At 37.4% G+C, this 23,982-nt stretch overlaps 2 protein-coding genes across 5 annotated transcripts in view; one reads left to right on the forward strand and one right to left on the reverse strand.

The window, feature by feature from the left end:
- Positions 1–83: 83 nt before the first annotated feature.
- LOC123754051 (chromobox protein homolog 1) lies at positions 84–22,874 on the reverse strand. 3 transcript variants are annotated; one of them, XM_045736185.2, is made up of 6 exons: positions 13,422–13,570; positions 13,194–13,301; positions 5,222–5,372; positions 3,611–3,776; positions 2,156–2,253; positions 84–1,661 (listed from the first exon to the last, which is right to left on the reverse strand). In XM_045736185.2, the coding sequence occupies exons 2-6, from the start codon at positions 13,195–13,197 to the stop codon at positions 1,517–1,519; spliced, it is 564 nt and encodes a 187-aa protein (XP_045592141.1). In that variant the 5' UTR covers positions 13,198–13,301; positions 13,422–13,570; the 3' UTR covers positions 84–1,516. The 3 variants fall into 3 exon arrangements, with proteins under 3 accessions (XP_045592141.1, XP_069163399.1, XP_045592142.1); XM_069307298.1 differs by lacking the exons at positions 13,194–13,301; positions 13,422–13,570 and adding an exon at positions 22,729–22,874; XM_045736186.2 differs by lacking the exon at positions 13,194–13,301 and having other exon boundaries at positions 13,422–13,526.
- LOC123753884 (organic cation/carnitine transporter 2) overlaps positions 17,986–23,982 on the forward strand; it is a 50,788-nt gene continuing 44,791 nt past the window's right edge. Inside the window, exon 1 of one of the 2 annotated variants that reach the window (XM_069307276.1) lies at positions 17,986–18,221. The gene's annotated coding sequence lies outside the window, so the exon portion shown is untranslated. The remainder of the gene's footprint in view (positions 18,222–23,982) is intronic. The other variant, XM_069307269.1, reaches the window with a different exon arrangement.

Genomic DNA, 23,982 nt, shown 5'->3' on the forward strand with positions numbered 1-23,982 from the left:
AGTAGGAATACTATATAAACGATTGTAAAATCCCAGGCCCTCCCTCTGTGAAGTAAATGAAGGTGCACTTTAAACATAAGAAATCTGAATACTGGAAACTTTATTCTGGTTCACACTTATAATAAATGACGATGATGTACAGAAAGGCTAACATTACACTTTTTTTAAACATTTTTTCCACAATAGTTTTCTAAATATGTGAACTTAGCAGGAAAACCAGTTATTAAAAATATAACACTAGAGCTGATTAACTGCATTAGATACTAATACTAACCTATGATGCTACCTTCATTTAAAAAAAAAAAATTCTTCAGTGACTGCCATTAAAGTACCAGTACGAATAAAGTCAGAAGACTTGATACACCAGTTGTCTTTGCTATTGCAGTCTCACCACAGTAGTACACACATCACTCATACTGAATATAGCCAGTATTTTGTAGCAAATATCTTCCATAGATCTGAAAACATTGCCCCCCAAAAAATAATAGAGAGAGACAGATAAGAGGCTATCACCGTTAAACTTGGTAGTTGGCAGTAAAGCAAAACATCCACTTGCCATATTCAGTTTTAACATTTTTAACCATGTGGCCCCAAGAAAATAAATCATCAGTAATAACCAGGCCTTCTGAGTTTTCAATTTATACATAAACTGCAACAAAAATCATGTGAATTTTGGGTCACCTACTCCCCCCCCCTCATCTTTAGTGTGATAACAATACTTCTTGGCCAGGGTGTACAAAAAGTGATGTGTGGAAATTGAGAGCTCTGACTTTAGTCATTTTCAATATATCTGCAAACAGTAATAATTATTGACAATATATGCAATATGTTAAGCTTAAAAACAAAGTGAAAATTTAATTCTCGGGCATAGGCATTTAAAGTCATGAAGAGAGCAAAAAATAGAGAGAACAAAGACATGAGAATACATCTCTCTATTTTTCAATAAAGGCAAGAAAAATCAAGAAAATTTATAAAACTACACTTTACTTTGCAATCTTATAAAAAGTAAATATTACAAGGTTTACATTTTCAAATACTCTACATGTCATCAACGGCCATGGTATAGCAGCGAACACCTTTTCCTATGCTTCCCCACCCCCCCTCCCCTTTAAAAAAAAATTAAGCTTGCTTGCATTTACATAAAAAATATATAATATGAAGCCTAAATGTTCATATAATGAAAGGAAATCCAATTAAACCTGCTTCGATCAATATATAAAAATATACAATACAACAAAAGCGAAATGTTTAAGTAATGGATAGCAACCAAATAAATCTGTATATATATAAACAAATGAAAATGTCTTCCTAAAGAAATGTTTGAAATGAAGTAGCAAATATGACCAAGAATGAACGAACTTTTACTTTTGACATTGTTTCCCTTTTAACTAAATATAAAGACATACAATACGTTCTCACTAACATCCACTAAACTTTAAAAAGTTTGTTGCAGGACTATAAAAACTAGGTCACAATAAATTTGTGACTCAAAAGCTTCTGATTTAGCACTGTCCATTCAGTCTGCCTCATGATTCCCTTCTTCCTCATCATTGGTGGAGGAGTGCCAAGTGAGTCGTTCTTCGTAGAACTTAATAACAACTTGCGGGCATCGAACATTTGCCTGCCTAGCAGGGACCAAATCTGCTTCATCAGTTCCTCTCCTGAAAAGTATACACACTTTATTTAGGATGTTATTAAAATGCATTGCATATATACACTCGCTGTCATACTATTCCACATTCCCATGTTTTATTCACAACATCCTAAGTTTAAAGGAAACATATGCACCATAGTTCCTAGCAACTGATAGGTTCTGGGTTCGCTTCTCATTCAGTACAAGACGTTTGTCTGTTTCTTTATAGCCAATGACACCTGTTCACCTAGCAGTAATTGGATACCTGGAAGATTGGCAACAATTGTGGGTTGCATCCGGATGAAGGTCAGTTGTTGGCCTATGGGACCTCAATAAACATAACAGGCTTTGTCTCCAAAGTGAAACTTTAGCTGTAGGCACTAACCCTTGGCTATCATAAAAGGTGCCATTCTGCCAGTGTATGTATGTATGTATATGTATGTGTGTATATATATATATATAGATTACAAATTACAGAACTGAACATAAAAAAATTGGCACTTTAAAAAATCAAGTACTAACCATTTCATAAGAAACATTAGTTCTCCACTGGAATCTGTTGCACCAATGATTCTTTCTGCTTCAAGCCCTCTATCAAATCCTCGTGGGCGACTATCCTCCTGCAAAACATTTACCGACATGAGAAACATACACCAGATGTGTCTCAAAACACTCCAACGATGCTAGTGCACACAGCATTTGCCTTACAGATGTTTTAAACATCTCTATAAACAGGAAGATCTGAGTAAATATTGGCTAAATAAATAAATAAATTTTCATAATCAATATTTAAATTATGAAAAGTTTTCCAAGCCAATTTATGGAAATTTATTACTAGGAATGTATTACTATGTAACATAATACAGTAGATGTGGGTTCACTAGATTGCTTTCTGTACAGGTTAGGCACAGTAAAAATGAATGAGTTTGGGCAGATATAAGTAGGAGCAGTCTCTTATGGGCCAATATACCTGAAGTTTGTTTTGTCATTTATGTAAATTAAAGTTTTTTCAGAGTATATATATATAAAAAAAAAAAAAAAAAAAAAAAAAGTTGAGATTAGTGGACTTTTGGAGGTCCCTGGAACCTAACTCCTATTTTTCATACACATCTTAGAAGCTTGATTTGTGTTACCTATTTTTATGTTATTTGTAGGAATGTTATCCCCCATCTCATATCAAAGTCTGCCTTTTTCAACGATTTAACTGTTTAAATTAAATTTTAACTGTGCCCAACCACTTGGGCTGGACGGTAGAGTGAGTCTCGCTTCATGCAGGTCAGCTTTCAATCCCCAACTATACAAGGTGTTGGGAACCATTCCTCTGGTCCCCATGGCGCAGCGGTAAAGCGCTGTGGCCTTGGTTCGTATCCTGGCAGGGAAGGATTGACTGGGTGCCAGTCCTTAACTGTAGTCTCTGTTCACCCAGTAGCAAATGGATACCCGGGTGTTAAACGATTTAGCAGGTCGTACGTATTCCGGGGAAAAATTAGGATTAAGGACCTGCCTGAAACACTATGCGTGCTAGTGGTTTTACAAGAATGTTAAAAACTCTTGTATAAATATATAAAATAAATAAATAAAATAAATAAATAAGTTCCTTTCCCCCATCCCATCTCAAATCCTTATCCTGATCCCTTCCAAGTGCTATATAGTCATAAGGGCTTGGCCATTTCCCCTGACAATTCCCGTCCCCTTCCCTTTTAAGTCTATATGGATAAAACACAAACAAAACTACAAATGGATATAGAATTATTCTTGTGCCAAGATTCTGTAAATGTACTGACGAATATATCCACTAAGCAACATACAGAACAGTATATCAACCTTGAAAGAAATAAGCCTCTGAGAATACCTGAAGACACCATTAAAGTAGTAGCATTTACTGTTAATGTGCATGTTGTCTAAGGATAAACAAATCCTCAGCGGATAAATTGTCTAAGCCACAACACAAGAGGTTGATATTTCACTAATACATACCTCTACAGCTTTTTTTGTTTTCTTTTTAGATGCATCATCCACAGCTGGAGTTTTTCTTTTTTTCTCTTCCTTCTTTTTGGCATCATCTTTCTTCCGTCGTTCTTCAAATTCCGAGATCAGTTCGGGGCAGTCTAGGTGAGATTCAGGTTCCCATGTGTTGTCTTCACTGTAAGGAATTTGTTTAATTTTTTATATTTTTAAGATGCAAGTATTTAAATACAGTAATGTAATCTTATATTTAATAGATCAATATCAAATCATTTCGTTTTCCAGTTTCATGGGATCACAAAGGCAGCCATCACAGAAAAGCTAATATCAAGTAAAAATTCATTCTTGATTTTCAAGCTAATGCCACACCAGTGCCTCAGTACTTAAGGGCAAATTACTACAAATCACCACTTACCTTTTACCTGATGCCTCAGTTTATCTAGCAATAAGTAGGTACCTGAGAATTTGGCCAATATTTTCAGGTTGTATCCTAAATTTGGGTTGGTCAGTAACTGGCTAGGTTCACACATTTTTTCTAATATTCTTACTATGACTTACCAAATCAAAGGGCAAATATGAGATATCAATATGTGTTGTATATTATATGTATATATATCAATATGTCGTATATTATTATTATTTTATATTTGAGGAAATTCCTGTTTTGAATGAACAGCATGCTAAAAATTGATGAATGCGGCGTTGAGGCACACCGCTGGATGGAATGGACTTGGTCTGAGGACGGATTGAGTTTAAAATATGCTCAATGGTTTTCCAGGGCCCCAACTCTCTTATATTGCATTCATTTACAAAAATCATTAAAAATGTAATTGGAGCCATAATAAATGTGTTACCATTTGTACCCCAAATATTTCCCATGCTGGGCTAATTTCACCGATAAATTTTAATTTCACTATCATATGATAAGACAACTTTTCAACAGGTCTGTGAACTCTGGCCTTGCTTCCTAAGCTAATCAGTACATCCCTTCCTTTGCCAAATCTCCAAACACTTACTTGTCAAAATCATAGAAACAGATGTGAATGTGATGTGATGACAATTTTGGGTGCTGCCATGGTACAATTCTAATGCAGACAGATAATGATATTTACAAGGTCAAAGCCAGAGGACTTCGTCGAACATTAAATGATTTCTTAAAAATACTTCTAAGCACCAAAACTGAGGTTGATTATGGTAACTACACATTTGTATTGGGGGAACTGCAAGTGACTTTAGCAGCAAAAAGGTTTTATCTATTGCTCTTATTTTCTTTTAATTTATAGCTTTTATAAGAAAAAACTCCAAAAAATCAAGAGCAACCAATACTGGGAATATTTTTCAGCAGGGCACTATTTTTTTTTTTGTAAAACTGCCTATTTGATTTAAAGATATTTCTAAAAAATTCCAAGATTAAAAATTTACATACTATAATGGCACTGTCTAAACATGGACCTCCATATAATGAATCTTCAAACCAATGAATGAAATACAACAACCAATTGTTCCTTCTGAAATTCAATTTCTAAAAAAACGCACAATCATATGACATTGAAGACGGAATATCACGAACATAGCTCTTGTCTTGTAACTTCACTTAGGTAATTACATTTGTATGGTACTTACTCTCCATATCCTTTCCATTTTAGGTAATATTCAACACGGCCATTGCGTACACGCTTATCTAAAATCTTCTCAACTGAATACTCTTCCTCCTCCTCTTGATCATCAGGGTCAGAAGTATGATCCTTCTTCTTTGGCATGGTGTTTGATTCCCCTAAGAAAAAAATATATAAATGAAAGATAATTCCGAATAATGACAAGATATTACAAAATATGAATCACACTGCTAAGGGGATCAAAATTACATTAATACCTAGGATGCTCCTATACATAATAAAAACAATGATGAAAATAATGCTATATCAGGTTTTGTGAGTGATGGTGTAATTATGTCGATGTTCCTTAGTTTATCATTTTACCCATGACAATAATTAAATTAATCCTCTCCCAATTGTGGAGTGAAAAAAAGTCAGCACCAAGGTTGGATTTATTGCTACGAGTTATCTCTATAAAGCTCTTTTTTTTTTCTCAATGAAACTTGTAAGTTGTCATCTTGGTGCCTTCTCAAAAACCTAAGTGATGTAAAAATGATAAAGCGACCCATCAATTTTTTGGCCTATTCTTTACTATCTCATTTCTGTAGTAATATCTACAGCTTAAGTCAGTGCAGGATGTCCCCCCCGTCTGAAGTTTTTTCTGGATAAAATGCAGTGCCAATGGGGTTTGCAGAATGGATAGGACAAAGAAAGTGGGGAAGTTTATTGGATAATGGTAATTAGGGATTGTGGTTATGACCGTACTACAGAATTTACATAAGTACTGTAATTATCAAAATAAGGCACCAAGCCAGGAAGACACTGTAGCACCATCTGAGTTGCAAGATGTTTTATAGGCACTAAATCACTCAAACTGCCAATAAGAACAAAACGACATAAGACATGCGATATCAAAAGTATCGAGGGGTAAATGATCCCTACGGACACTAGGAAAGGATAACATACAGGGTACTATCATCCCAAAAACTGGGACATTCTACAAAGATGTGCAAAGCTGTAGTTTATGTAATTCAGACAAGAGTAGCAGAACAATGTTCCATTAATTCCAACTGCACATCACAATCTGGGATGTATCATACCACGTACGATTTAGAACTTCCACAGGTACACGGGGCTCACATACAATTACTTCCTCAGGCCTCCAGTAAATAGATGCTATCTTTGGGAAAAAAAATTATGGACGCCCCATAATTTCAGGAGGCCTGGTCAGAGACCAGGAAACGGGGACATTGATTCTCGAAAACCAACATAAGGGAAGGTATAACTCTTCTGGGTGTAAATACCCAGTACTAAGTACTCAGTGCCAAGACAACCATGAAGCTTGTGCCCACAGCATCACTTCCTGATGAAATAAATAACTGAACTTATTTATAAATGACAATGACAAACAAGACCCCTAACAGTGATAAAGACTATGTACAGGATTCAGATATCGGTAAACTTGATGCCGGTGAGGATGTTCACGGCACAAGAGAGCATGTGCCATAGCACACAGCCAGGGTATGGTGCCTTTATGCATCAATGCTATGTGAAAAAGTTTCTTTATAAAATGAATCTTACAGTTTTTCTTTCAGTAATGAAGGAAAGAAACAGTAATGGTGGAAACATAGGATCTCCAACTCTCACATTTAGCTGTGTGAATGTCCTTACTGCACTCTCATTCCAAAACAATAAAAAAAAAGTTAGAAGTATTCTGGCAGCAGTGCCTCTTCTAGTCCAACCACAGTATACAGCCCAAACACAATCCAAATTTCACCAAGGAACACACTTCCATGTGCCATGAGAGGCATAGCAAGGAACAGGCTGGACTGCAGCATCTATTAATGTGCCATGAAAAAGAAAGAGGAAGCACAGGAAAGAGAGACATCAGATAGGCAGGGAAGAGCAGTATTGAGAGTGAAATGATTCCAATCAGCATTATCAAACTGTCACCAAAGGGGAGAGAGAAGAGGTTGAGAGGGGGGGGGATGCAAAAAGAGGATTGGAAAATAGTCACTGTTGAGGTGTCATCAAGGACTCCCCATACCAAGTCTATATAAATGGAAGAGGAGCAAAGAGAAAGATCTATGCAAGAAAGACCCAGCACTGAATATAATTAAACACCTCTTTCTGGTAGAGCCCCAGAGGCTCCCTGTAGCTATCTCACTGAGATTGCTCCAACCTACCAGTGCACAAGTTCCTCTTGCCTACCAGGGACCAGAACCAACACCTGGCCCATCACATGAGGTGCAGATAGCAAATGACATCCTGCCATTTCACCAAAAGCATCCAGAATATCTGTGAAGCTTTACAGACAACTGTTGGGCTCATAATATTCAAAAACCTTTAAACTGCTAAATAACTCTCCAAACTATACAAAATAAACAAAGAAAAAACAAAACCAACTAGAACCTGTTACTAGTACTAAACTAACTAGTACTAAATGTCACCACCAGGCAGTCCAGAACTCGGTCCAGGACAAGATAAACAACCCAACAAACTGACAAACAAGGATGAGAGAGAGGGAGATGAGGAGTCACTTGATACCTGCTTGGTATCAAGCAGGTATCAAGTGTTTGATACTGTAGAGTAGCATCTCTACAGTACTCTACTCTCTAGTAGAGCCCAATTCACTTGGGCTCTACTAAAGAAGCATTTCATTACACTGAATGCTGGGTTTCTGGGAGAACTTCATGGTGGCACCCAGTAGCTAAATAAACACAGAAAATTAAAGTGACGTACCATATAGGAGAAGCAGCAGGCATTAAGTCGAAGTAGAGGCCAACAGCTGGAGAAAACAACCCAGGGCAACACAGGACCAAACAGGACAAGTGACACTGACTAAATATCTGGTTGCCATGACCCTGTTAGTCCATCAAAACCCCCGAGCCCGTATATCTTCCCAAAACACATTAGAGAAGACCGCCACAAGTGCAGCATATCTGCAAGCATCATGGACCAGGGGATAGACTGCAAGCTGGTTAACCTTGATAACACTGCAGACAAATCTGAGAGATATAAGCTTTGGTATGGGACCAAGGATCAACCTAAAGAGTATCTACCGAAGCTGAGGCGGTGGCATGCAGATACAGTAGTGAGAAATCGCTGCCCCCCAGACACAATAAATGATGCACCCCTGGTCAATTCAACTATCATCAATAACCAATGAACCCCCTCCAGAAGCCTATCAACTCAATTCTTTACCAGAAAAGGAGAATTTCAAATTAAGTCTGGAGAAGAGCATGGAGCTCACCAACCCAATAACCGGAGAGGAGAGAAAAACAAAATGCTCATGAGAACTTGCAAAATGGAACCTTGGAAGAAATGACATTAGAAGCCAACAAAAATGGCTCCACTAACCCTGCATAAGAGGTGACAGTAATAGGCACAAGATGCCGATCAAGAAACAACCACGAAAGAAAAGATAATACCAAATTAATCAAAATTGCAGCTGGTAACCAGCAAGGTACGTCACTGGATCAATTCTCTGAAAAGAGGCGGAGCCATAGAAAAATGTCTGAACCCATGCAACGAGCTACAAGTCAGAAACCATGGCTGAGCCAGCCACCGAAGGAACCAGAAGGATCACCCCTCACTGAGGACTCTAGGCTGGTAAGAACCAAGAGCAACCACTGAACTGGGGGATTGAGGTAGGTGCACCCCCCCACCCCATCTTGACTAGTTTGGACACATGTACTGTACAATGGTCCACATAGTTACAAAAAATACTATCTGAATGGGAGGACGGGTTGATTATATTGATTGTAGTAAAAAAAAAAAAAAACTTTTTTTTTTTTCAATTTATTTGATGTGCCTTATCATAGCATCAACTTATTTGAATCTTTGTGTGAATCGGATTGGAACTGCCCCATATGATTTGAACTGGCAAGTGTAGATAGCACTTCCATTGCTCAATATGACTGTTCCCAGGTTGAAGAGATTGGCAAAATTAGAATAAGGGCAAGGCTCAATACCACTAAGTAGACAGCCTATAATTATTAATAATAAAGACTCAAACCTGCAAAATTTACACTAGACTCGGGCATAATATAGGAAAATGGAAGGATTTTGTATAATAAAAAAATTAAAGATACTGTAACTGCTTTCCTGGAAAAGATTGGCCATATTACAATAACAAGAAGGCTCCCTTTAACATGCTTTGAGTGACCAAAGAGCAACCTTCTCCAGTTATGATTGACTGTTGTAATGTCATAAGTGACATGACTGATTGTGAAGGTCATTAATGTTACACATTCTCATAATCTGAATAATTTCAAAATCATGCTACAAACATTTACAATTACAAGAGCACAAGCATAGCAAAATTGAACAACATGCCATTCTAAAATCACGAACATGCTTTGGTTATACATTTGTATATAGATAGAATCTTACCTAACGTTAAACTACCAGCTTAGTAAACTTTGTACATAACATTCCTGTAAATTAATTAAAAGGGTGTGTTCAAAGAATGGCCTAGTGCCAAACACGTGTGCTAATCATGCAGTATATGTACAAGTATATTACTTTATAGGATTAAGAGTTCCCCTTCACATTTTAGAAGTAAATGCACATTTATATTAGGGGAGGCTATGTTTGGTTGAGCAGTGGTGTTTTCAGTTAAATAAAAATCCTACAAAATGTCAGCACTGCAGTTTTAGTTAAAGTGCAGAATGAGATTATGTTACATTATTCTGAAGCAATGCAGTACTTCATTATCATGTATTTAACACGCAGAACTACACATGGACCTGTGTTCAAATAGCACGGCAACATCAGCATTCAAGTCCGTATCAAAATGTCACTGGATTTATTTTAATATTAGACTAAAGTGGAACTACTATAGATGTCTTAAGAACAATTGTAGCAAAGCAATGAAGTTGTATATAATTAATTGTACAGTACAGTAGTTAAATCAATACCATTTGGTTGGTTATTATACAACCAAATGGTAAATTTTGCAATGGTAAATGGTACTGTTGTTGTTCTAAGCTTTGACCAACTTTATTGGGAGCAGCAAATTACACATGCCAAGTTATATAAAGTTCATATACAATAATTTTAATAAGATGGCAGTACAACATGTTTATTAAAAAAGTTATCCCAAAAGTACAAGCACAGGGCTGTAAAAAAACAAATGACACCTTTGTTGAAACATGATTTCATTAAAAAGATGAGTAATGACCGACTCCTTGAGTTGAAGGCCTTTTAAAAATTCAAAGTCTAAATTCAAGTAAAAAAATTCAAGAAAGTGACCAAGTTGAGGAAGGAAATGTACAAGTCAAAGAGTACACCGTATATCATTTACCACCTACTAGACTGCAGGTAATAAAAAAATAAAGCAGAATAATGTAAGAAAAATTTTACAGTACAGAAAAAACATTACACTTTGTTTTTATGATAGGCCTAGGCCAATCATAAATGCTTCCATACAGTATTATTTAAAACTGATACCCTCCTACCATCAAATTTATTTAAATACATACTTCACTATTAACAACATTCATTTGTTTAATCTAACTAAATAAACTACTTCATATTTCTTACTTCATTTTCATTCCTAATTCTATCACAGATGTATACCTCAGATGGTCCAATTTTCCTCTTCTAACTGAAATTTTGTACACAGTTACACCCTATCCCACTTTTGTATTTAAAGAAAGGCACTACGTACTAATTTTCATGAGGCCATCTAGCAACATCTATTGTTATTCTACTTTTCCCAACAAAGGTTTTTATTTCACCAGCCATTTTCTTCAGACTACTTTTGTCTTGACTACAGTATTTCATAAGTTTCCTATTTCTTTATTACAATTTTGCTGTAAAAACATATACTGTACAGTACATTGTTAAATTCATCACTGGGAGTGTAAATATGCAGCTATTTATGGTACAGTATTTCGAAAGACCTTGTACAATAGTGCAGTACTATGAAACTGGTAATTGGAAATCAGTGCCGTAAACCAAGCAGTAACAAAAATAAACAAAACTAGAAAATATTTCCCATAAGCTAGTTTTATATTTAGTCACAGAGGTGATAGGCCTAGGTCTAAATGTTCCGACCACCACTGTCATTAAGATCCACAAAATGACAAAGAAAAACAGCAGTGGCTCAACATCTATTAACAGAGAGCCCAATAATACAACAAAAAAGATGTCTTGTTTTATAGACTGGTCAAGTTTTGAATGTCTACCTCAACAGTACTGTAGTTATACAATACTATATATATGCTCAATATAAACTATTCAAACCAAACTACATTTTTTGTTACAACAGGCTTAAATCTGTTCACCTACATTATTACAGAATATTAATAAAGGTTTACATCTTGTCATTATATCAAGTATGGTTATATATTAACTATACACTCTTTAGTGGGCTAGCCAGAGGCTTAGGGCCTGCACAGGAATATTGCAGAGAAAAAATATATATACTCAAAATTCCTTCATGTTAACTAAATAAATATAAGTGACTTCTATATTTTTAATATGCCGCCGAGATACTGTCACTACGGAATGGCATTTTGCATACTGGTTATTTCGTCCATAACTTTTGCTAAACACTTTTGTATTTTGTAACACTGTATACAGTACACCTACTCTACACAATATTTTGTTCTCATTCCTCATGAGCATTATGAGTTAGTCTAAAACATCTGAATGTGAACCACCAGAGAAAAAAACTTATCCATGCTTCAATTCTATTGGAAACTCACATCCTAAAATTTATTGGGACAAAGAAAATTTAAAGTCTAAAGCAAAAGACTAACCAATATGCGTGTTGTTGTACAATTAATCACATACAACTTTATGGTACTTAATTTCTTCTACAGCTACATTAGCTTCTTGCATCTCATGACTAATTATTATGACTAACAGATGTTCAATATTGAGGGGTACTGCATCTGGACGAGTTGTCCTATTTCTATATTGCTCCTTCCAGCTAGCCAGGATTTTCTGGATGTTTAAGCTAAGAGGTTAAATACAAACAAGGCTAGCTTTGGATGAAATATATTAAAAGGTAATCAACTCATAAATAATACACCAAATATTATAGTAATTGTTGGTTGTTGTAGTTTAAAGGGCTGTAACAGTTAAATAACCATACAAATTATTTTGTCCAATATTTGGCATATATTTGCCTTGATGCTGAAATCGAGCCAAATAATATGTTGAATCCATTGGCTCCAGGCATCAATTCAAGAAGGTGCCAGACTCTCTCACTGCTCAGAGATCAAACAGGAAAACTTAATACCAACTTCCTCGTACTTCCAGGCAATATATGCATAATCACTGTACGTTATATATGCATAGGTATTGTTCCTTTCTGGGTAGCGGAATATGAATGCTTTTCAGGTGGGCACTATTAGTGCCCACCAGGCAAAGAATTAGTGGTTTTCCAGTGACCCCCAAAGCAGAGCAGGAGCCAGACATCCACCCAGCTTTGAGGCTGAACCAAGAGTCAAAATACTAAAATATGTTTTGGAAGGCACTTTTAAATCATACAACACAATTCTAAAATATCTACTCTGGATTCAAACTGCAGAAACCGCACTATCTTGAAAAATTGTGAACTGCAAACATTACCACCACCAACTACTGTTTGTAAATAACCCAGTAGAATCCTCACCTAACCTAGAGAAATAAAAAACAATTGAGCAGTAGAAATAGCTTCCCTCCAGAGTCAGATACCCCCTAACATTTCCCTCAAAACAAATGATTTACACTTGAGAAGCTGTATTAATAATCTGATGAGCTTTACAACAACAACTACTGCTTTAACTACTAGTGAAATGAGCAGCCACCAGAGCCCCCCCATGGGCCTGGAGGCAGGGTGACGCCGTCAACAGACAACCAAAGCATGGGACAGTCACTTGGGGAGGCCTGTCTCTCTCACTCACCAGCCTCCCCCACAAAAACCACTGTCCTCGTGGGGGTCACAAACTCCAAATACAACTGAAACAAGTTACAAAAGAGGCATAAAGAAATCACTGACGTACCCATTCTTCAGGAACGCCAAGAAGCACCGCTAGATGTTAATTAGAGATGTATCTAGTATCCCCCGGAGGTGATGCCGCGACACAGCTTACTCCCACAAGCTAGGGCCCCTGCCAGAGTGTAGCGCCAATAGGTATTCAATTAGGGTGAAGAGAGATATCCTCTATTAAACTTTTCATTATAATATGATTAACTTCTATCAAGACAGACGTGCTATAATAGTGACTTGCCTCCGTGACAGGTGAATTTATTGTTTTCCGTGCGTGCTGCGAGCGGTAATGGCGTCTACCAAGCGAGCGGCTTCAAATAATAAACAAATAGAAGCTAAAATTGTATAATTCTTATTGCTATAAAAATGTTAATAGAAAACGTCGAGCTCTTAAATTATTTATATTTATTGAATTATTAATATTTTGTAATATTATGTATATTTCTAAATTGTATACTGACAAAAGTTAAATATTTAGAACTTGATTTGGTTGTACAGTGTCGTATAAACCGCGAAAATAACCCTAAACATACAAGGATAATATAGCTGAAAATAAGAGATAACGTGTTCTCTTCTGATCAACAGTAATATAGAAATTGAAATTAGACCTTGGTGAAGGGAGAATACAATATATAGCTTTACAAAATTAGGAGATTTTGCACACGCCCTGATGTTTACTATGACGTCACGGTGGAGAACCCGACCGCCTCTAGGATATGGCTCCGGTTCAACCCAGCTTACTAAGGATAATTCGGTGTGACGGGGACAGAAAGCCTATACTTATGTATTTTTTAGGCTTGTATCGAGGTCCCCCCTCACCCAAGGTCGAATTATTGACCCTGTCTAAGAAACAACCCCCACAACGGTTGATTAATTAGTTAGGTGAATAGACGCATTAGATGAAAGAAAACGTGCCCAACCATTTTTGTCCCGCCCGGGAATTGTGAGACCCCCCTATTCTTGTACTCCACCCAAGCTAACATATCAACACTGCAATTTGCTAAGCTAAATGAATTTTATGGTTCAGTTCCTGAGCTCATTATTTGGAATATATGTGCCTCGGTAACTATTTCCACTAGTTATTCCATCTATCGTCATATTATTATGCTGTAAACTTATAGATGTTACTACTGCTAGTCTTAGGTTTTGCTACAAGCACCTCTGGGATACGGATAAAAATCACACTAACTTGATGATCAATAAGAATATCAAGTACAGCAATGCGGTGACTCAAACCAGCGATCTGAGTGCTCCCAGCCTCTCACATTACCCCCTGTACCACGACATGGTATAAGCTATACAACCATGGATTACACTGAATCCACAGGAAGTCTGTTAATTTGGTATGGTCCAAATAAGATTACGGAGATGACACGTGTTTTGTGAGGTAGGGATGACGGTGGCGTCTGGCCGGCTGGAGTGAGGTCGAAACAGGTGACGCAGGGGTAGGGAGGGAAGGGTGAGGGAGGGGGTATGAGGTAAGGTGAGGCTGGGGGTGGGAGGGAACTAATAAAAGATGAAAAAGTTTTTATTTTTCTTGTTTTTCTGACGTGGCTGCAGCCTATCTAAACTTGCTGCTCGGATGCCTTACATGTACGCCTGAGAATGTGTATAGCTTTAATTAAAAACCCAAATAAAAATTTAAAACCTACTCTAATTTAGTTTTGACGCCACATTCTTAACTGCCGGCCATATAAGAAAAACCCTGCCTATGACTGGCCCGAATGGTTGACAGCATCTTTCGTAGTTCAGGTTAATAATCTGCATTTAGTCAATCGGTCCCATTAACGATGCACCTGGGTCAATTAATAAGGATCTCGACGTAAAGCTTAGTTGTATGGTTTTGGTTCTTGTATATATATATTAATTTGTACACTGGTAAATGGAGCTTATTAAATGTTATTCTTCGTAAGTAGCCTATATAAGTAAGGCAGATATTTAATATCTCTCCACCTCACACCCGGCCCCCTCTTAACAACACTACTTCATACTAGCTCATCATGGTGTATATTTTAACTAGGCCAAGGTCGCATTAATTAATACTGCCTATTAAGATATATAGGAATACAATACATACATACAATATATAGGAATGTATTCCGCTAGGAATACACGCTCTCTAATCCACATGTATCTCAGTGGAAGGAACGACGATGTATGGGGTGCATAATGAACGAACTATAGAATAATCTAAAATCCAGTGTTAGTCGTACTTGGGTCGCCAGCTGGGTCCCGAGTTCAAGTTAATGGCCAAACAGATGTACATAGACTACCATAGTATAAGACTAATTGGCTTTGCTCCACACATACAGAGACCCACAGCTCATCTTTGGGAGCTTCCCTTGGGTGCTTTATTTCAGGCCACAAAGTATTATATGCGTCTCTGCCTTCTTTTTTTTTTATCAGAGGCAATGTATTAGACTGGAGAAATGTTACTAGTGAAGTACCCTAGGGTTCAGTTTTAGCACCAGTAATGTTCATTGTCTATATATATATATATGATCTACCTGAAGGGATATATAATTATATGATCATTTATATATTAATATACAAGAAGATACATTGGGTTGTGAGAGTACATAACATTGGTGTTCTTACATTCGTGTAAAGCCACTAACACGCATAGTGTTTTGGGTTGGTCCTCTAACATAAAAATAAGAGTAGTTAAAAGGGTAATTTCATTCAACATAATCGCTGGTGATGCCAAGTTAATATAGGAAAGATAAGAAACTTAGACGATTGTCATGTTTCTGGAAGCACTATCCCTAATGCACTAATGGGAATGGGAAGCACTAATCCCACTATCCCCACTAGTAGAAAAAATAGCTGATGCCATGCTCAGTGCCACAACATCAGACAAGGAGAAAGCCCGCCTCAGAGCAGGGCATACCCCCCCAGGTAGGGGACTTCCTCCTGGCAGTACCCACATCAGCAATGGGCTCGCATCTAAATCCAGAATCCCTTCGTGTAGCAGCGGCCCTCCGCCTTGGTGCCCCAATTCACACTGAATACAAGTGTATTTGTAACAGGGTGGAAGCAGACCAATATGGACTGCATGGGTTGCATTGCGGAAGCACAAAGGGATGGCATGCAAGACACAATGAGGTCAATGACATCATCAAGAGAAGCCTCGTCTCAGCTCAGTGCCCAGCGGAGAGAGAACCTCGTATCCTAGGGGACTAAAACCCGGATTTCCCCACACTTTGCCCTGATGGCATCACCATATACTCCTGGAAGGAGGCTAGACAGTTGGTGTGGGACTACACATGTGTATCCACCCTGGCTGACACCTATGTACACCTCGGAGCTGATCAAGCAGGTGGGGCGGCCAACCACAGGGAAATAGCAAAATCAGCCAAATACAGGCGATTGGAAGGTCGATACACCTTTGTTCCCATATTGTCCAAGATGCATGGCCCCTGGGGCAAAAGTGCCTTGGGATTTCTCAAGGAATTGGGCTCCAAGCTCATTGACGTCACCAGAGACCCAAGAGCTCCCAAGAGTTTTTTGTTTCAGCGCCTCAGTGTGGCAATCCAGAGGGGAAACGCCTGCTACATCCTCGGTTCCTGTCCGAAAGTGGAGGAGCTTCAAGAGATCCATAACCTTTAAGCACTCTTTGTATCAACCAATGCATATCTTGTAACCTTTAAATACATAATAAAGCAAAAAAAAAAAAATCAAAAGGAAGGGGGTGGTAGGAGAAAAGGTTCCCGTTCTCGCAAATTTAATAAGTCAATATTGACTTATTAGTTGCGTGCATAGGTGACATACTAAACATAATAGTTTCCCTTGAAAAGCTTCATAGAAAACACCGACTTTACCTAACCTACTTAGTATGTTAAAATAAGCATCTTATAGCTTCGTAATTACAATTGTTACTTAACCTATTATAGGTATAGGTTAGGTAATAATTGTAATTACGAAGCAATAAGATGCTTATCTTAACATACTAAGTAGGTTAGGTAAGGTCGGTGTTTTCTATGAAGCTTTTCAAGGGAAACTATTGTTAAGTATGTCACCTATGCACATATTTAATAAGTCAATATTGACTTATTAAATTTGCGAGAACGGGTTGGAAAAGCATACAGAAACTGAATTGGAGGGGACCTAAACTTTCCCTCTAATGCGTTATGTGTGGTTTCCTCCGAGGCTAAGGGTCCCCTTCTTCCAGCCAGAGGTGGTACTCTTAACAAAAAAAAAAATATATATATATATATATATATATATATATATATATATATATATATATATATATATATATATATATATATATATATATATATATATATATATATGTTCATAGCAAAATTATACAAGGAGACAGTCATCTTATTTTGTTCCTGTCTGAAAAGTGCTAAATGCTTTATGATACATGATATTATGTTCTCATGTGACGAGCCTGGTTAGCGAAGCATATTACTGCAATAATGAACATATGGTACAAAATAACAAACCGGCAACTATATTTTAAGCACAGGAGCGATGCCAGATAAATTGTTCAAAATTTTACATTTTAGACCTTCCGAGTACATTAATCATGCTTTGTCACACCAACACAAATTTAACAAACATAAATACATCTATAAAGCTATCAGATTAGCAAATCATCACTTTAAATGTTATATGGTTCAAATCTAAATTATTAAGAGCAGCATGAAAGGAAGTAACCTCATCCGTAAGTGCTGAAATGTTGCCGTCTTAAACATTTATCACGTTCAATATACCAGTATTACATATGAACAAATGAGTGTCAGTATTACCAATATGTGAAAGATTTTTATTATAAACAATAAATAAGCATAGGATAAAAGGAAAAATATAGAAGGAAGTAAAGCGTCATGGCAACCGGAGGAGGTACCGTAGGCTGGGGCGTCGACACCCCATTCTCTGGTTAGTGTGGGCGATTCGCATCTCCTGTACGCACATCAATGGTCTTTTGCACCGGCCCACTTTCAGACAGTGATATGACACCAGTTCGAACAAATCGCGCGTGGCTGAGAAACTTACAGCATTGGAATCCTGCCATCATATTTGACTGAAGGTAACGAAAATGTCAAAATTCAATCTTGACAAAAACTAGTGTAATTTAAACGGGTATCATATACAGTACATTGTTTTAATGAGCATATTATATTAAATGTTGCAATGTACCAAACACACCCAAAAATGAAACAGACGGTGTAAAGCTCAACCATAAATAATAGGTTCGCGCTAAGTGTATATACGTAGTAGTGGTCCAACAGATGCATGTTTTTGTCTATATATGCTTTACCTGCGGGTCACAAACGATTCCATTCAACATTGCACCAACTCGATCTTCGTTCACTTCCAGGTATACCCCCCATGAGAGTTTTTGTGATCTTATTATAAGGAAAATATGTATGAACGTTAGTTAACTGTGTTGCTCCTCTCTTAAATAGTCTCTGCATGGAAAGTCCAGGATTAGAAATCTGGAACCTCACTTCCGCCTTGGAGACTGGGTTAACACGCATTTCAGAGGCAAGTCAAGAATAGTACTGTTTGTTCACATGATGTTTATTTTAGAAGAGTCACATCTGCAAAAAATTAAACGCTTAATTGGTCGGTGGCATCTAGAGGGAGTGTTTTAATTATAAAGTTGCATGAATAAGTAGTCGCACTCACTACATGTAGCAACCTGAATACATTTTGAGACGATGTGTATCTACAGAGAATAGTAATTCACTTAAATTTGTACGTATATGCATGGGAGGCTTTAGCAACGGTTGTGAAGTACAGATCTGCTGTAACCATGCTAAACACGCCTTTAATTGTTGGATTTGTGGAGGATTCGCTGTCGTAAGTTTCCCCGGTAGTGCAAATGGGTTCATTCTCGATTCTCACTCGAGGATTAACTGCTGAAACTTATTACAGTTATGCAAGTAGTGGTTGAGGCAATGTCCATTTGGTCGTCCACAAGATTTGTACTTGTTTTCTATTTGTAATATTTATACGAATTTTCCAAGCATGTTGATTGTCTATAGTAGCAGTGTATGTAATATCCGTCCTTCATCCTTGGTGGTTCCTGTACTGAAGGTTGGTTATCTGTACCCCGGTAACATATCTATCAGGCAGCTGATAGGAATGTAACAGAGAGGGCTGTATTTCCCAAGGAATCTGTTGCCATCATCGTCCTATAATTTTTTGTAGTTGATTCTTACTGGGATGTTAACTTCTAGTCTCTTGACTTGCTTCCTCTGTGACTAATTTGTCTGCAATATTATTTTATTAGATCCTTACATGACTAGTGATTCCCTATATTTATGACTTTTTACCCTCTTAACCGAAGATTCTGGATTAAGAAACACTAAGCTAACAGTGTAAATCTAATCACCTTATATCTCCAATAAGGTGAATAGATCGACACTGTTAGCCTAGTGTTCTTTTAGAATTTGATTATAAATATAATGTACATGTTTAAGGTACATTTTAATAGCGAATATTTCGGTCTGTTGTGTAGCGGCAGTGTTAGTTACTCTTTGACTAGTGGAACAATTGGAAGAGCATAAAACTGCTGCTTTCTTGACGTAGACCATTCGTGCTTGAGCCCCTTGTGCATTCCACTGTACAATTTTTAATTTTTCCTATCTTTTTTTTTTGGTCCTGGCAGGACATGTCCTTCACCAAGTATAATGCCATAAAAAGCATCAGCTCTGTCCTTCTAAAGTTTGTTGTGTAGTGTAGGTTGGAGCACACTACATTTTTCCGTTGTTGCATTTGGCTCTTGTGTGCCAAATGTCATCTCTGACACTGAAAGCATCTGGATTCTGTGTTTGTGTCCAAACGATTACCCGTTTTGGAATTTCTCCCTTCAATTGGAGTATGACTTCGTTGCTGGGGCCTGGTCCCTTCTTACTGTGCTTTACTGGAAGAATGGGAAATCGCTGACAAGTCGCTGGCTTCCTGTCCCCCGACACAATTAATTATTTAATTTGTCTACTACACTTACTGCCGGGTGATCGATAGTGTACTACAAGAGGATTATCTTTGCTACCTTCTAATTGCTATCGATCTTAACATGTTCTTGTACCGGCTCCTGAAGGTGATATTCTTCTTCCAGTGTTGCTACTGCTTGCAGGTCTCTCGCTGTGAGTACTGGTTGTATCGCATGATGAAGTTTTCTCTAAGTTTTGTTTAACAAGATATTCCAGATACCCGTTATTTGGCAGGTTATATCTTGTCTAGCTCCTCTGGGAGCCTGAACGTCATCTTGCCGCAGTTGTCCCTCATTCCACTCTTCGGAATTTCTACATTTTCCTGTGTTGGAAACTAGAAATTTGCATGGAGCTTCATTTTTTTCGTCTTGCATGAAGCTAGTTGAGTCTGCAGACTCACCGTTGTTACTACACGTTATTTAATCGATGGGACTGCATATACCAATCACATCGCTAGCATTATCGTTCTAGACCCTAGAGAGTAATGTATCACTCGTTATTTGAATCCATAAATTAGAGGTATATTATACTCGCTGCCCTACCTAGTTCCAGAGCTTGGCTAAAGATCGCTCCCCCTCCCCCCTGACGCTTTACAGGGTTTGGAGAGTAAGGGCAACCTGTTACATCCTATGTGCCTGTCTATTCCAAGAATATGCCACCCGTCCATGCTCAAGCTTAGCGAATCCATTTATGGCAATGCAGACGGAGAACGTCGCAGTGTTTTGGGGTGTGGCCACTTGCTATTGCAAGAAGCACATGACCCCCGCGCCCTTAAGACCCTGCAGAGGCTAGGTAGCGATATCACATAGATGTGCTTTCAATGTCAATCTTGTGCGCTTATTGCATTTAGGTGTTTCCCCACGTCCCATCCCAAATCCTTATCCTGACCCCTAAGTGCTATATAGTCGTAATGGCTTGGCGCTTTCCCCCTGATAGTTTCCTTTCTTCCATGCATGTAGGTGCATACATGCGTTCACGTGATGTGTTAATGTGGATAAATTTGTCTTTTTTGGTTAAAGAAACTAAATACAAGTAACTTTTTGAGGTATATAACACTACATTATTATTATTATAATCATAGACTATGTCAAATGCTGGAACTTTACAACGATTTAGCATAAAATCAAACGTAAGTTAATAAATAAATTAATGAATTCAATTTATTCACCGGTTGAGTTGAGTGGCCGTATCAGTTCGTTTCAAACTTTCTATGAACGCTGCGATTTATTTGACATTTGTTCTATGACAAATCGCCTTCATCTTTCCGTGTATTTTTTTATGCCGAATATTAGGTTATTGATTACTTTATCAGTTACCTTGCGATCATTCAGAGGTTCAACTTCCCTGCGGCCCGGTCTGCTGTTTCTCTCTTCTCTCAAATGCCAAACGCCTCCACGCAGCTTTGATCTTTATTTAAACTTTGATCGTGACTGTCATGCCATTTTGTTGGTTACATGTGGCAATGATGGGGATAAGGTCAAACTGAGTCATACACATGCAAAGTAAACAAATAAGTAAATTTTACAAAAATTATTTTTTTTAAATTTTACAAAAATAATCTGTAGCCTATATTTCCTGAAGAGTTGTTTCAATCCATTTCCAGCTTTTACAAAATTAAGCAGCACCAAGATTTTCATCAGTGAGCCTAAAGAGTTTGGGTGATGTTTGTGTGTATACAGAGATAAATATAAAGTAGAGCACAAGACGACCATGAAGCAGGGTTGCCTACGTAGTGCTGCCGGTGGCCGAAGAGCTTTGTGTGAAGCATGGACGGAGAGCTTGAGCGAGGCCGGGGGTAGAGTGCTCGTAGGAGGGCGAGAGCGTAGAGCTCGATTAAGGACGGGGTGAGAGCCGGTAGCTCCAATAATAAGGCCGGAATTGGCTATCTGCTCTGTAGCGTGTGTGAGACTCGTCGAGTATTACATCATATGCTGATGAATGTCGATATTGATTGATTGTTGCCGCCGGATTCGGCTAGCTTATAGCCTAAGCTACTCTATCCCTCTGAGATGTATTTTTTTCTTGTCTCAATAAACATACTTGGCTAGTTTATTGTGCACCCAATCCTCATCGAGTATTTTTGAGCGGTAGTGTTAAAAAAGGATTACAGGGGACACAAAAAGTGTTTTTCAGACCTCAATGGAGATTATTATATTAACACTAACATCTATCCTACACACCTTATAATTATAATGTCTGCTAGTTATAAAGAATGTTACATTTTAATAGCTATGTATTTACAGTTAATCATTATACATTAATGGTAGGTTTTATCTTAAATAATAATTGTTTGAACTATGAAAATATTACAGGGTCATAGGCTGTAATATATAAAACAGGCTGCTGTTTATTATTAGTCTTTACAATACACTACACTACTTGCTTCTTAATCTCATACGTCGTTTATCTAGAAGCGAAATATGCATACACTGGAAGGATTTCAGATATTTTATCCTTAGTAGTAAGATGGTTTGCCATTTCATACAGTGTGAGTTTAGATTTATCTCTCGATTATAATTTTATTAGTATAAGATATAATGTGTCTATGACTTTACTTCATCTAGATCCCTATACAAGCTCAACTGCCAGAGATACCTGTAGCCAAGTGTTATTCGAGCTGTGAAAACTGCGTAATTGGAGAAAATATCCGAGGACGCTTCCAAAGCGTTTGTCACTGAACAACTGCTGGAGTTAGACTGACGATGCTATGCAAGTACGCACGAACTTAGTTTTTTTCTAAATCTTCGACGACTTTGTTTACATTTATTAAACACTTTACAAGCATCGAAACATCACAATCAAATGGTATTATTGTTATAAACAGCTTCTTACTGCTTCGGAGCTCATAAACTGTTTAATAAACGTAAACAAAGCCGTCAAAGATAGAGAAAAGATGTATAGGTCCGTATGTACTTGCGTAATTGCTTGATGAATTCTCCTGATTGATTGATAAAGATTAAAGTCACCCAAAAGAATCCCGCCCCCTTTCTGTTCGGTATATATATCCACGCTTCACCGGACCGTATTGGACACAGTTTGCATCTGGCAAGTTGGTCATCATTTGGCCTGATGGGAAGCTCTCCGTTACTTTAGGCTTTCACGAGTGATTCGTGGAAACGTTGGGGAACATGCCCGAACGCTTTGCGTAATAGTGGGCATTTTGCATAATAATTTCGGGCGTTTCCTGCCCGAAACGCTTTGCGTAATAGTGGTTTTAAGCATTGTATGTACTAGCTCTATCTATAAATTCATCAATATTTGTATCACCCCTTGTATGTATGTACTTTACCTGAATAAACATTTGATTGTTTTTTTTTGCTAGGGTAACGCTATGCGTTTTAACGCTAACGCTGCCCAAAACGTTATGCGTTAGTGGCTTTGCAAGACTGTAAGAACATCAATGTTATTTACTCTCACAACGCAGTGTACCTTCTTGTATATAAATAATAAAAAAATACCATGTATTAATATAATTACAATGTCATTAAGTTAATTACAAATTTCATTAGTGGTTAGTGAATATGATTGTAAATGTCAATAGTGATTAGTGAATATGATTGTAAATGTCAATAGTGATTAGTGAATATGATTGTAAATGTCAATAGTGATTAGTGAATATGATTGTAAATGTCAATAGTGATTAGTGAATATGATTGTAAATGTCAATAGTGATTAGTGAATATGATTGTAAATGTCAATAGTGATTAGTGAATATGATTGTAAATGTCAATGGTGATTATAGTGATAAGTAGTTGCCACGTTAGATAATGTATGCTATACTATCTTAACTACTGACAGCCATATCACTTCACTATCTTAACTACTGACAGCCATATCACTTCACTATCT

Source organism: Procambarus clarkii, chromosome 6 (genome assembly GCF_040958095.1).
Source record: "Procambarus clarkii isolate CNS0578487 chromosome 6, FALCON_Pclarkii_2.0, whole genome shotgun sequence".
Lineage (NCBI taxonomy): Eukaryota > Metazoa > Arthropoda > Malacostraca > Decapoda > Cambaridae > Procambarus > Procambarus clarkii.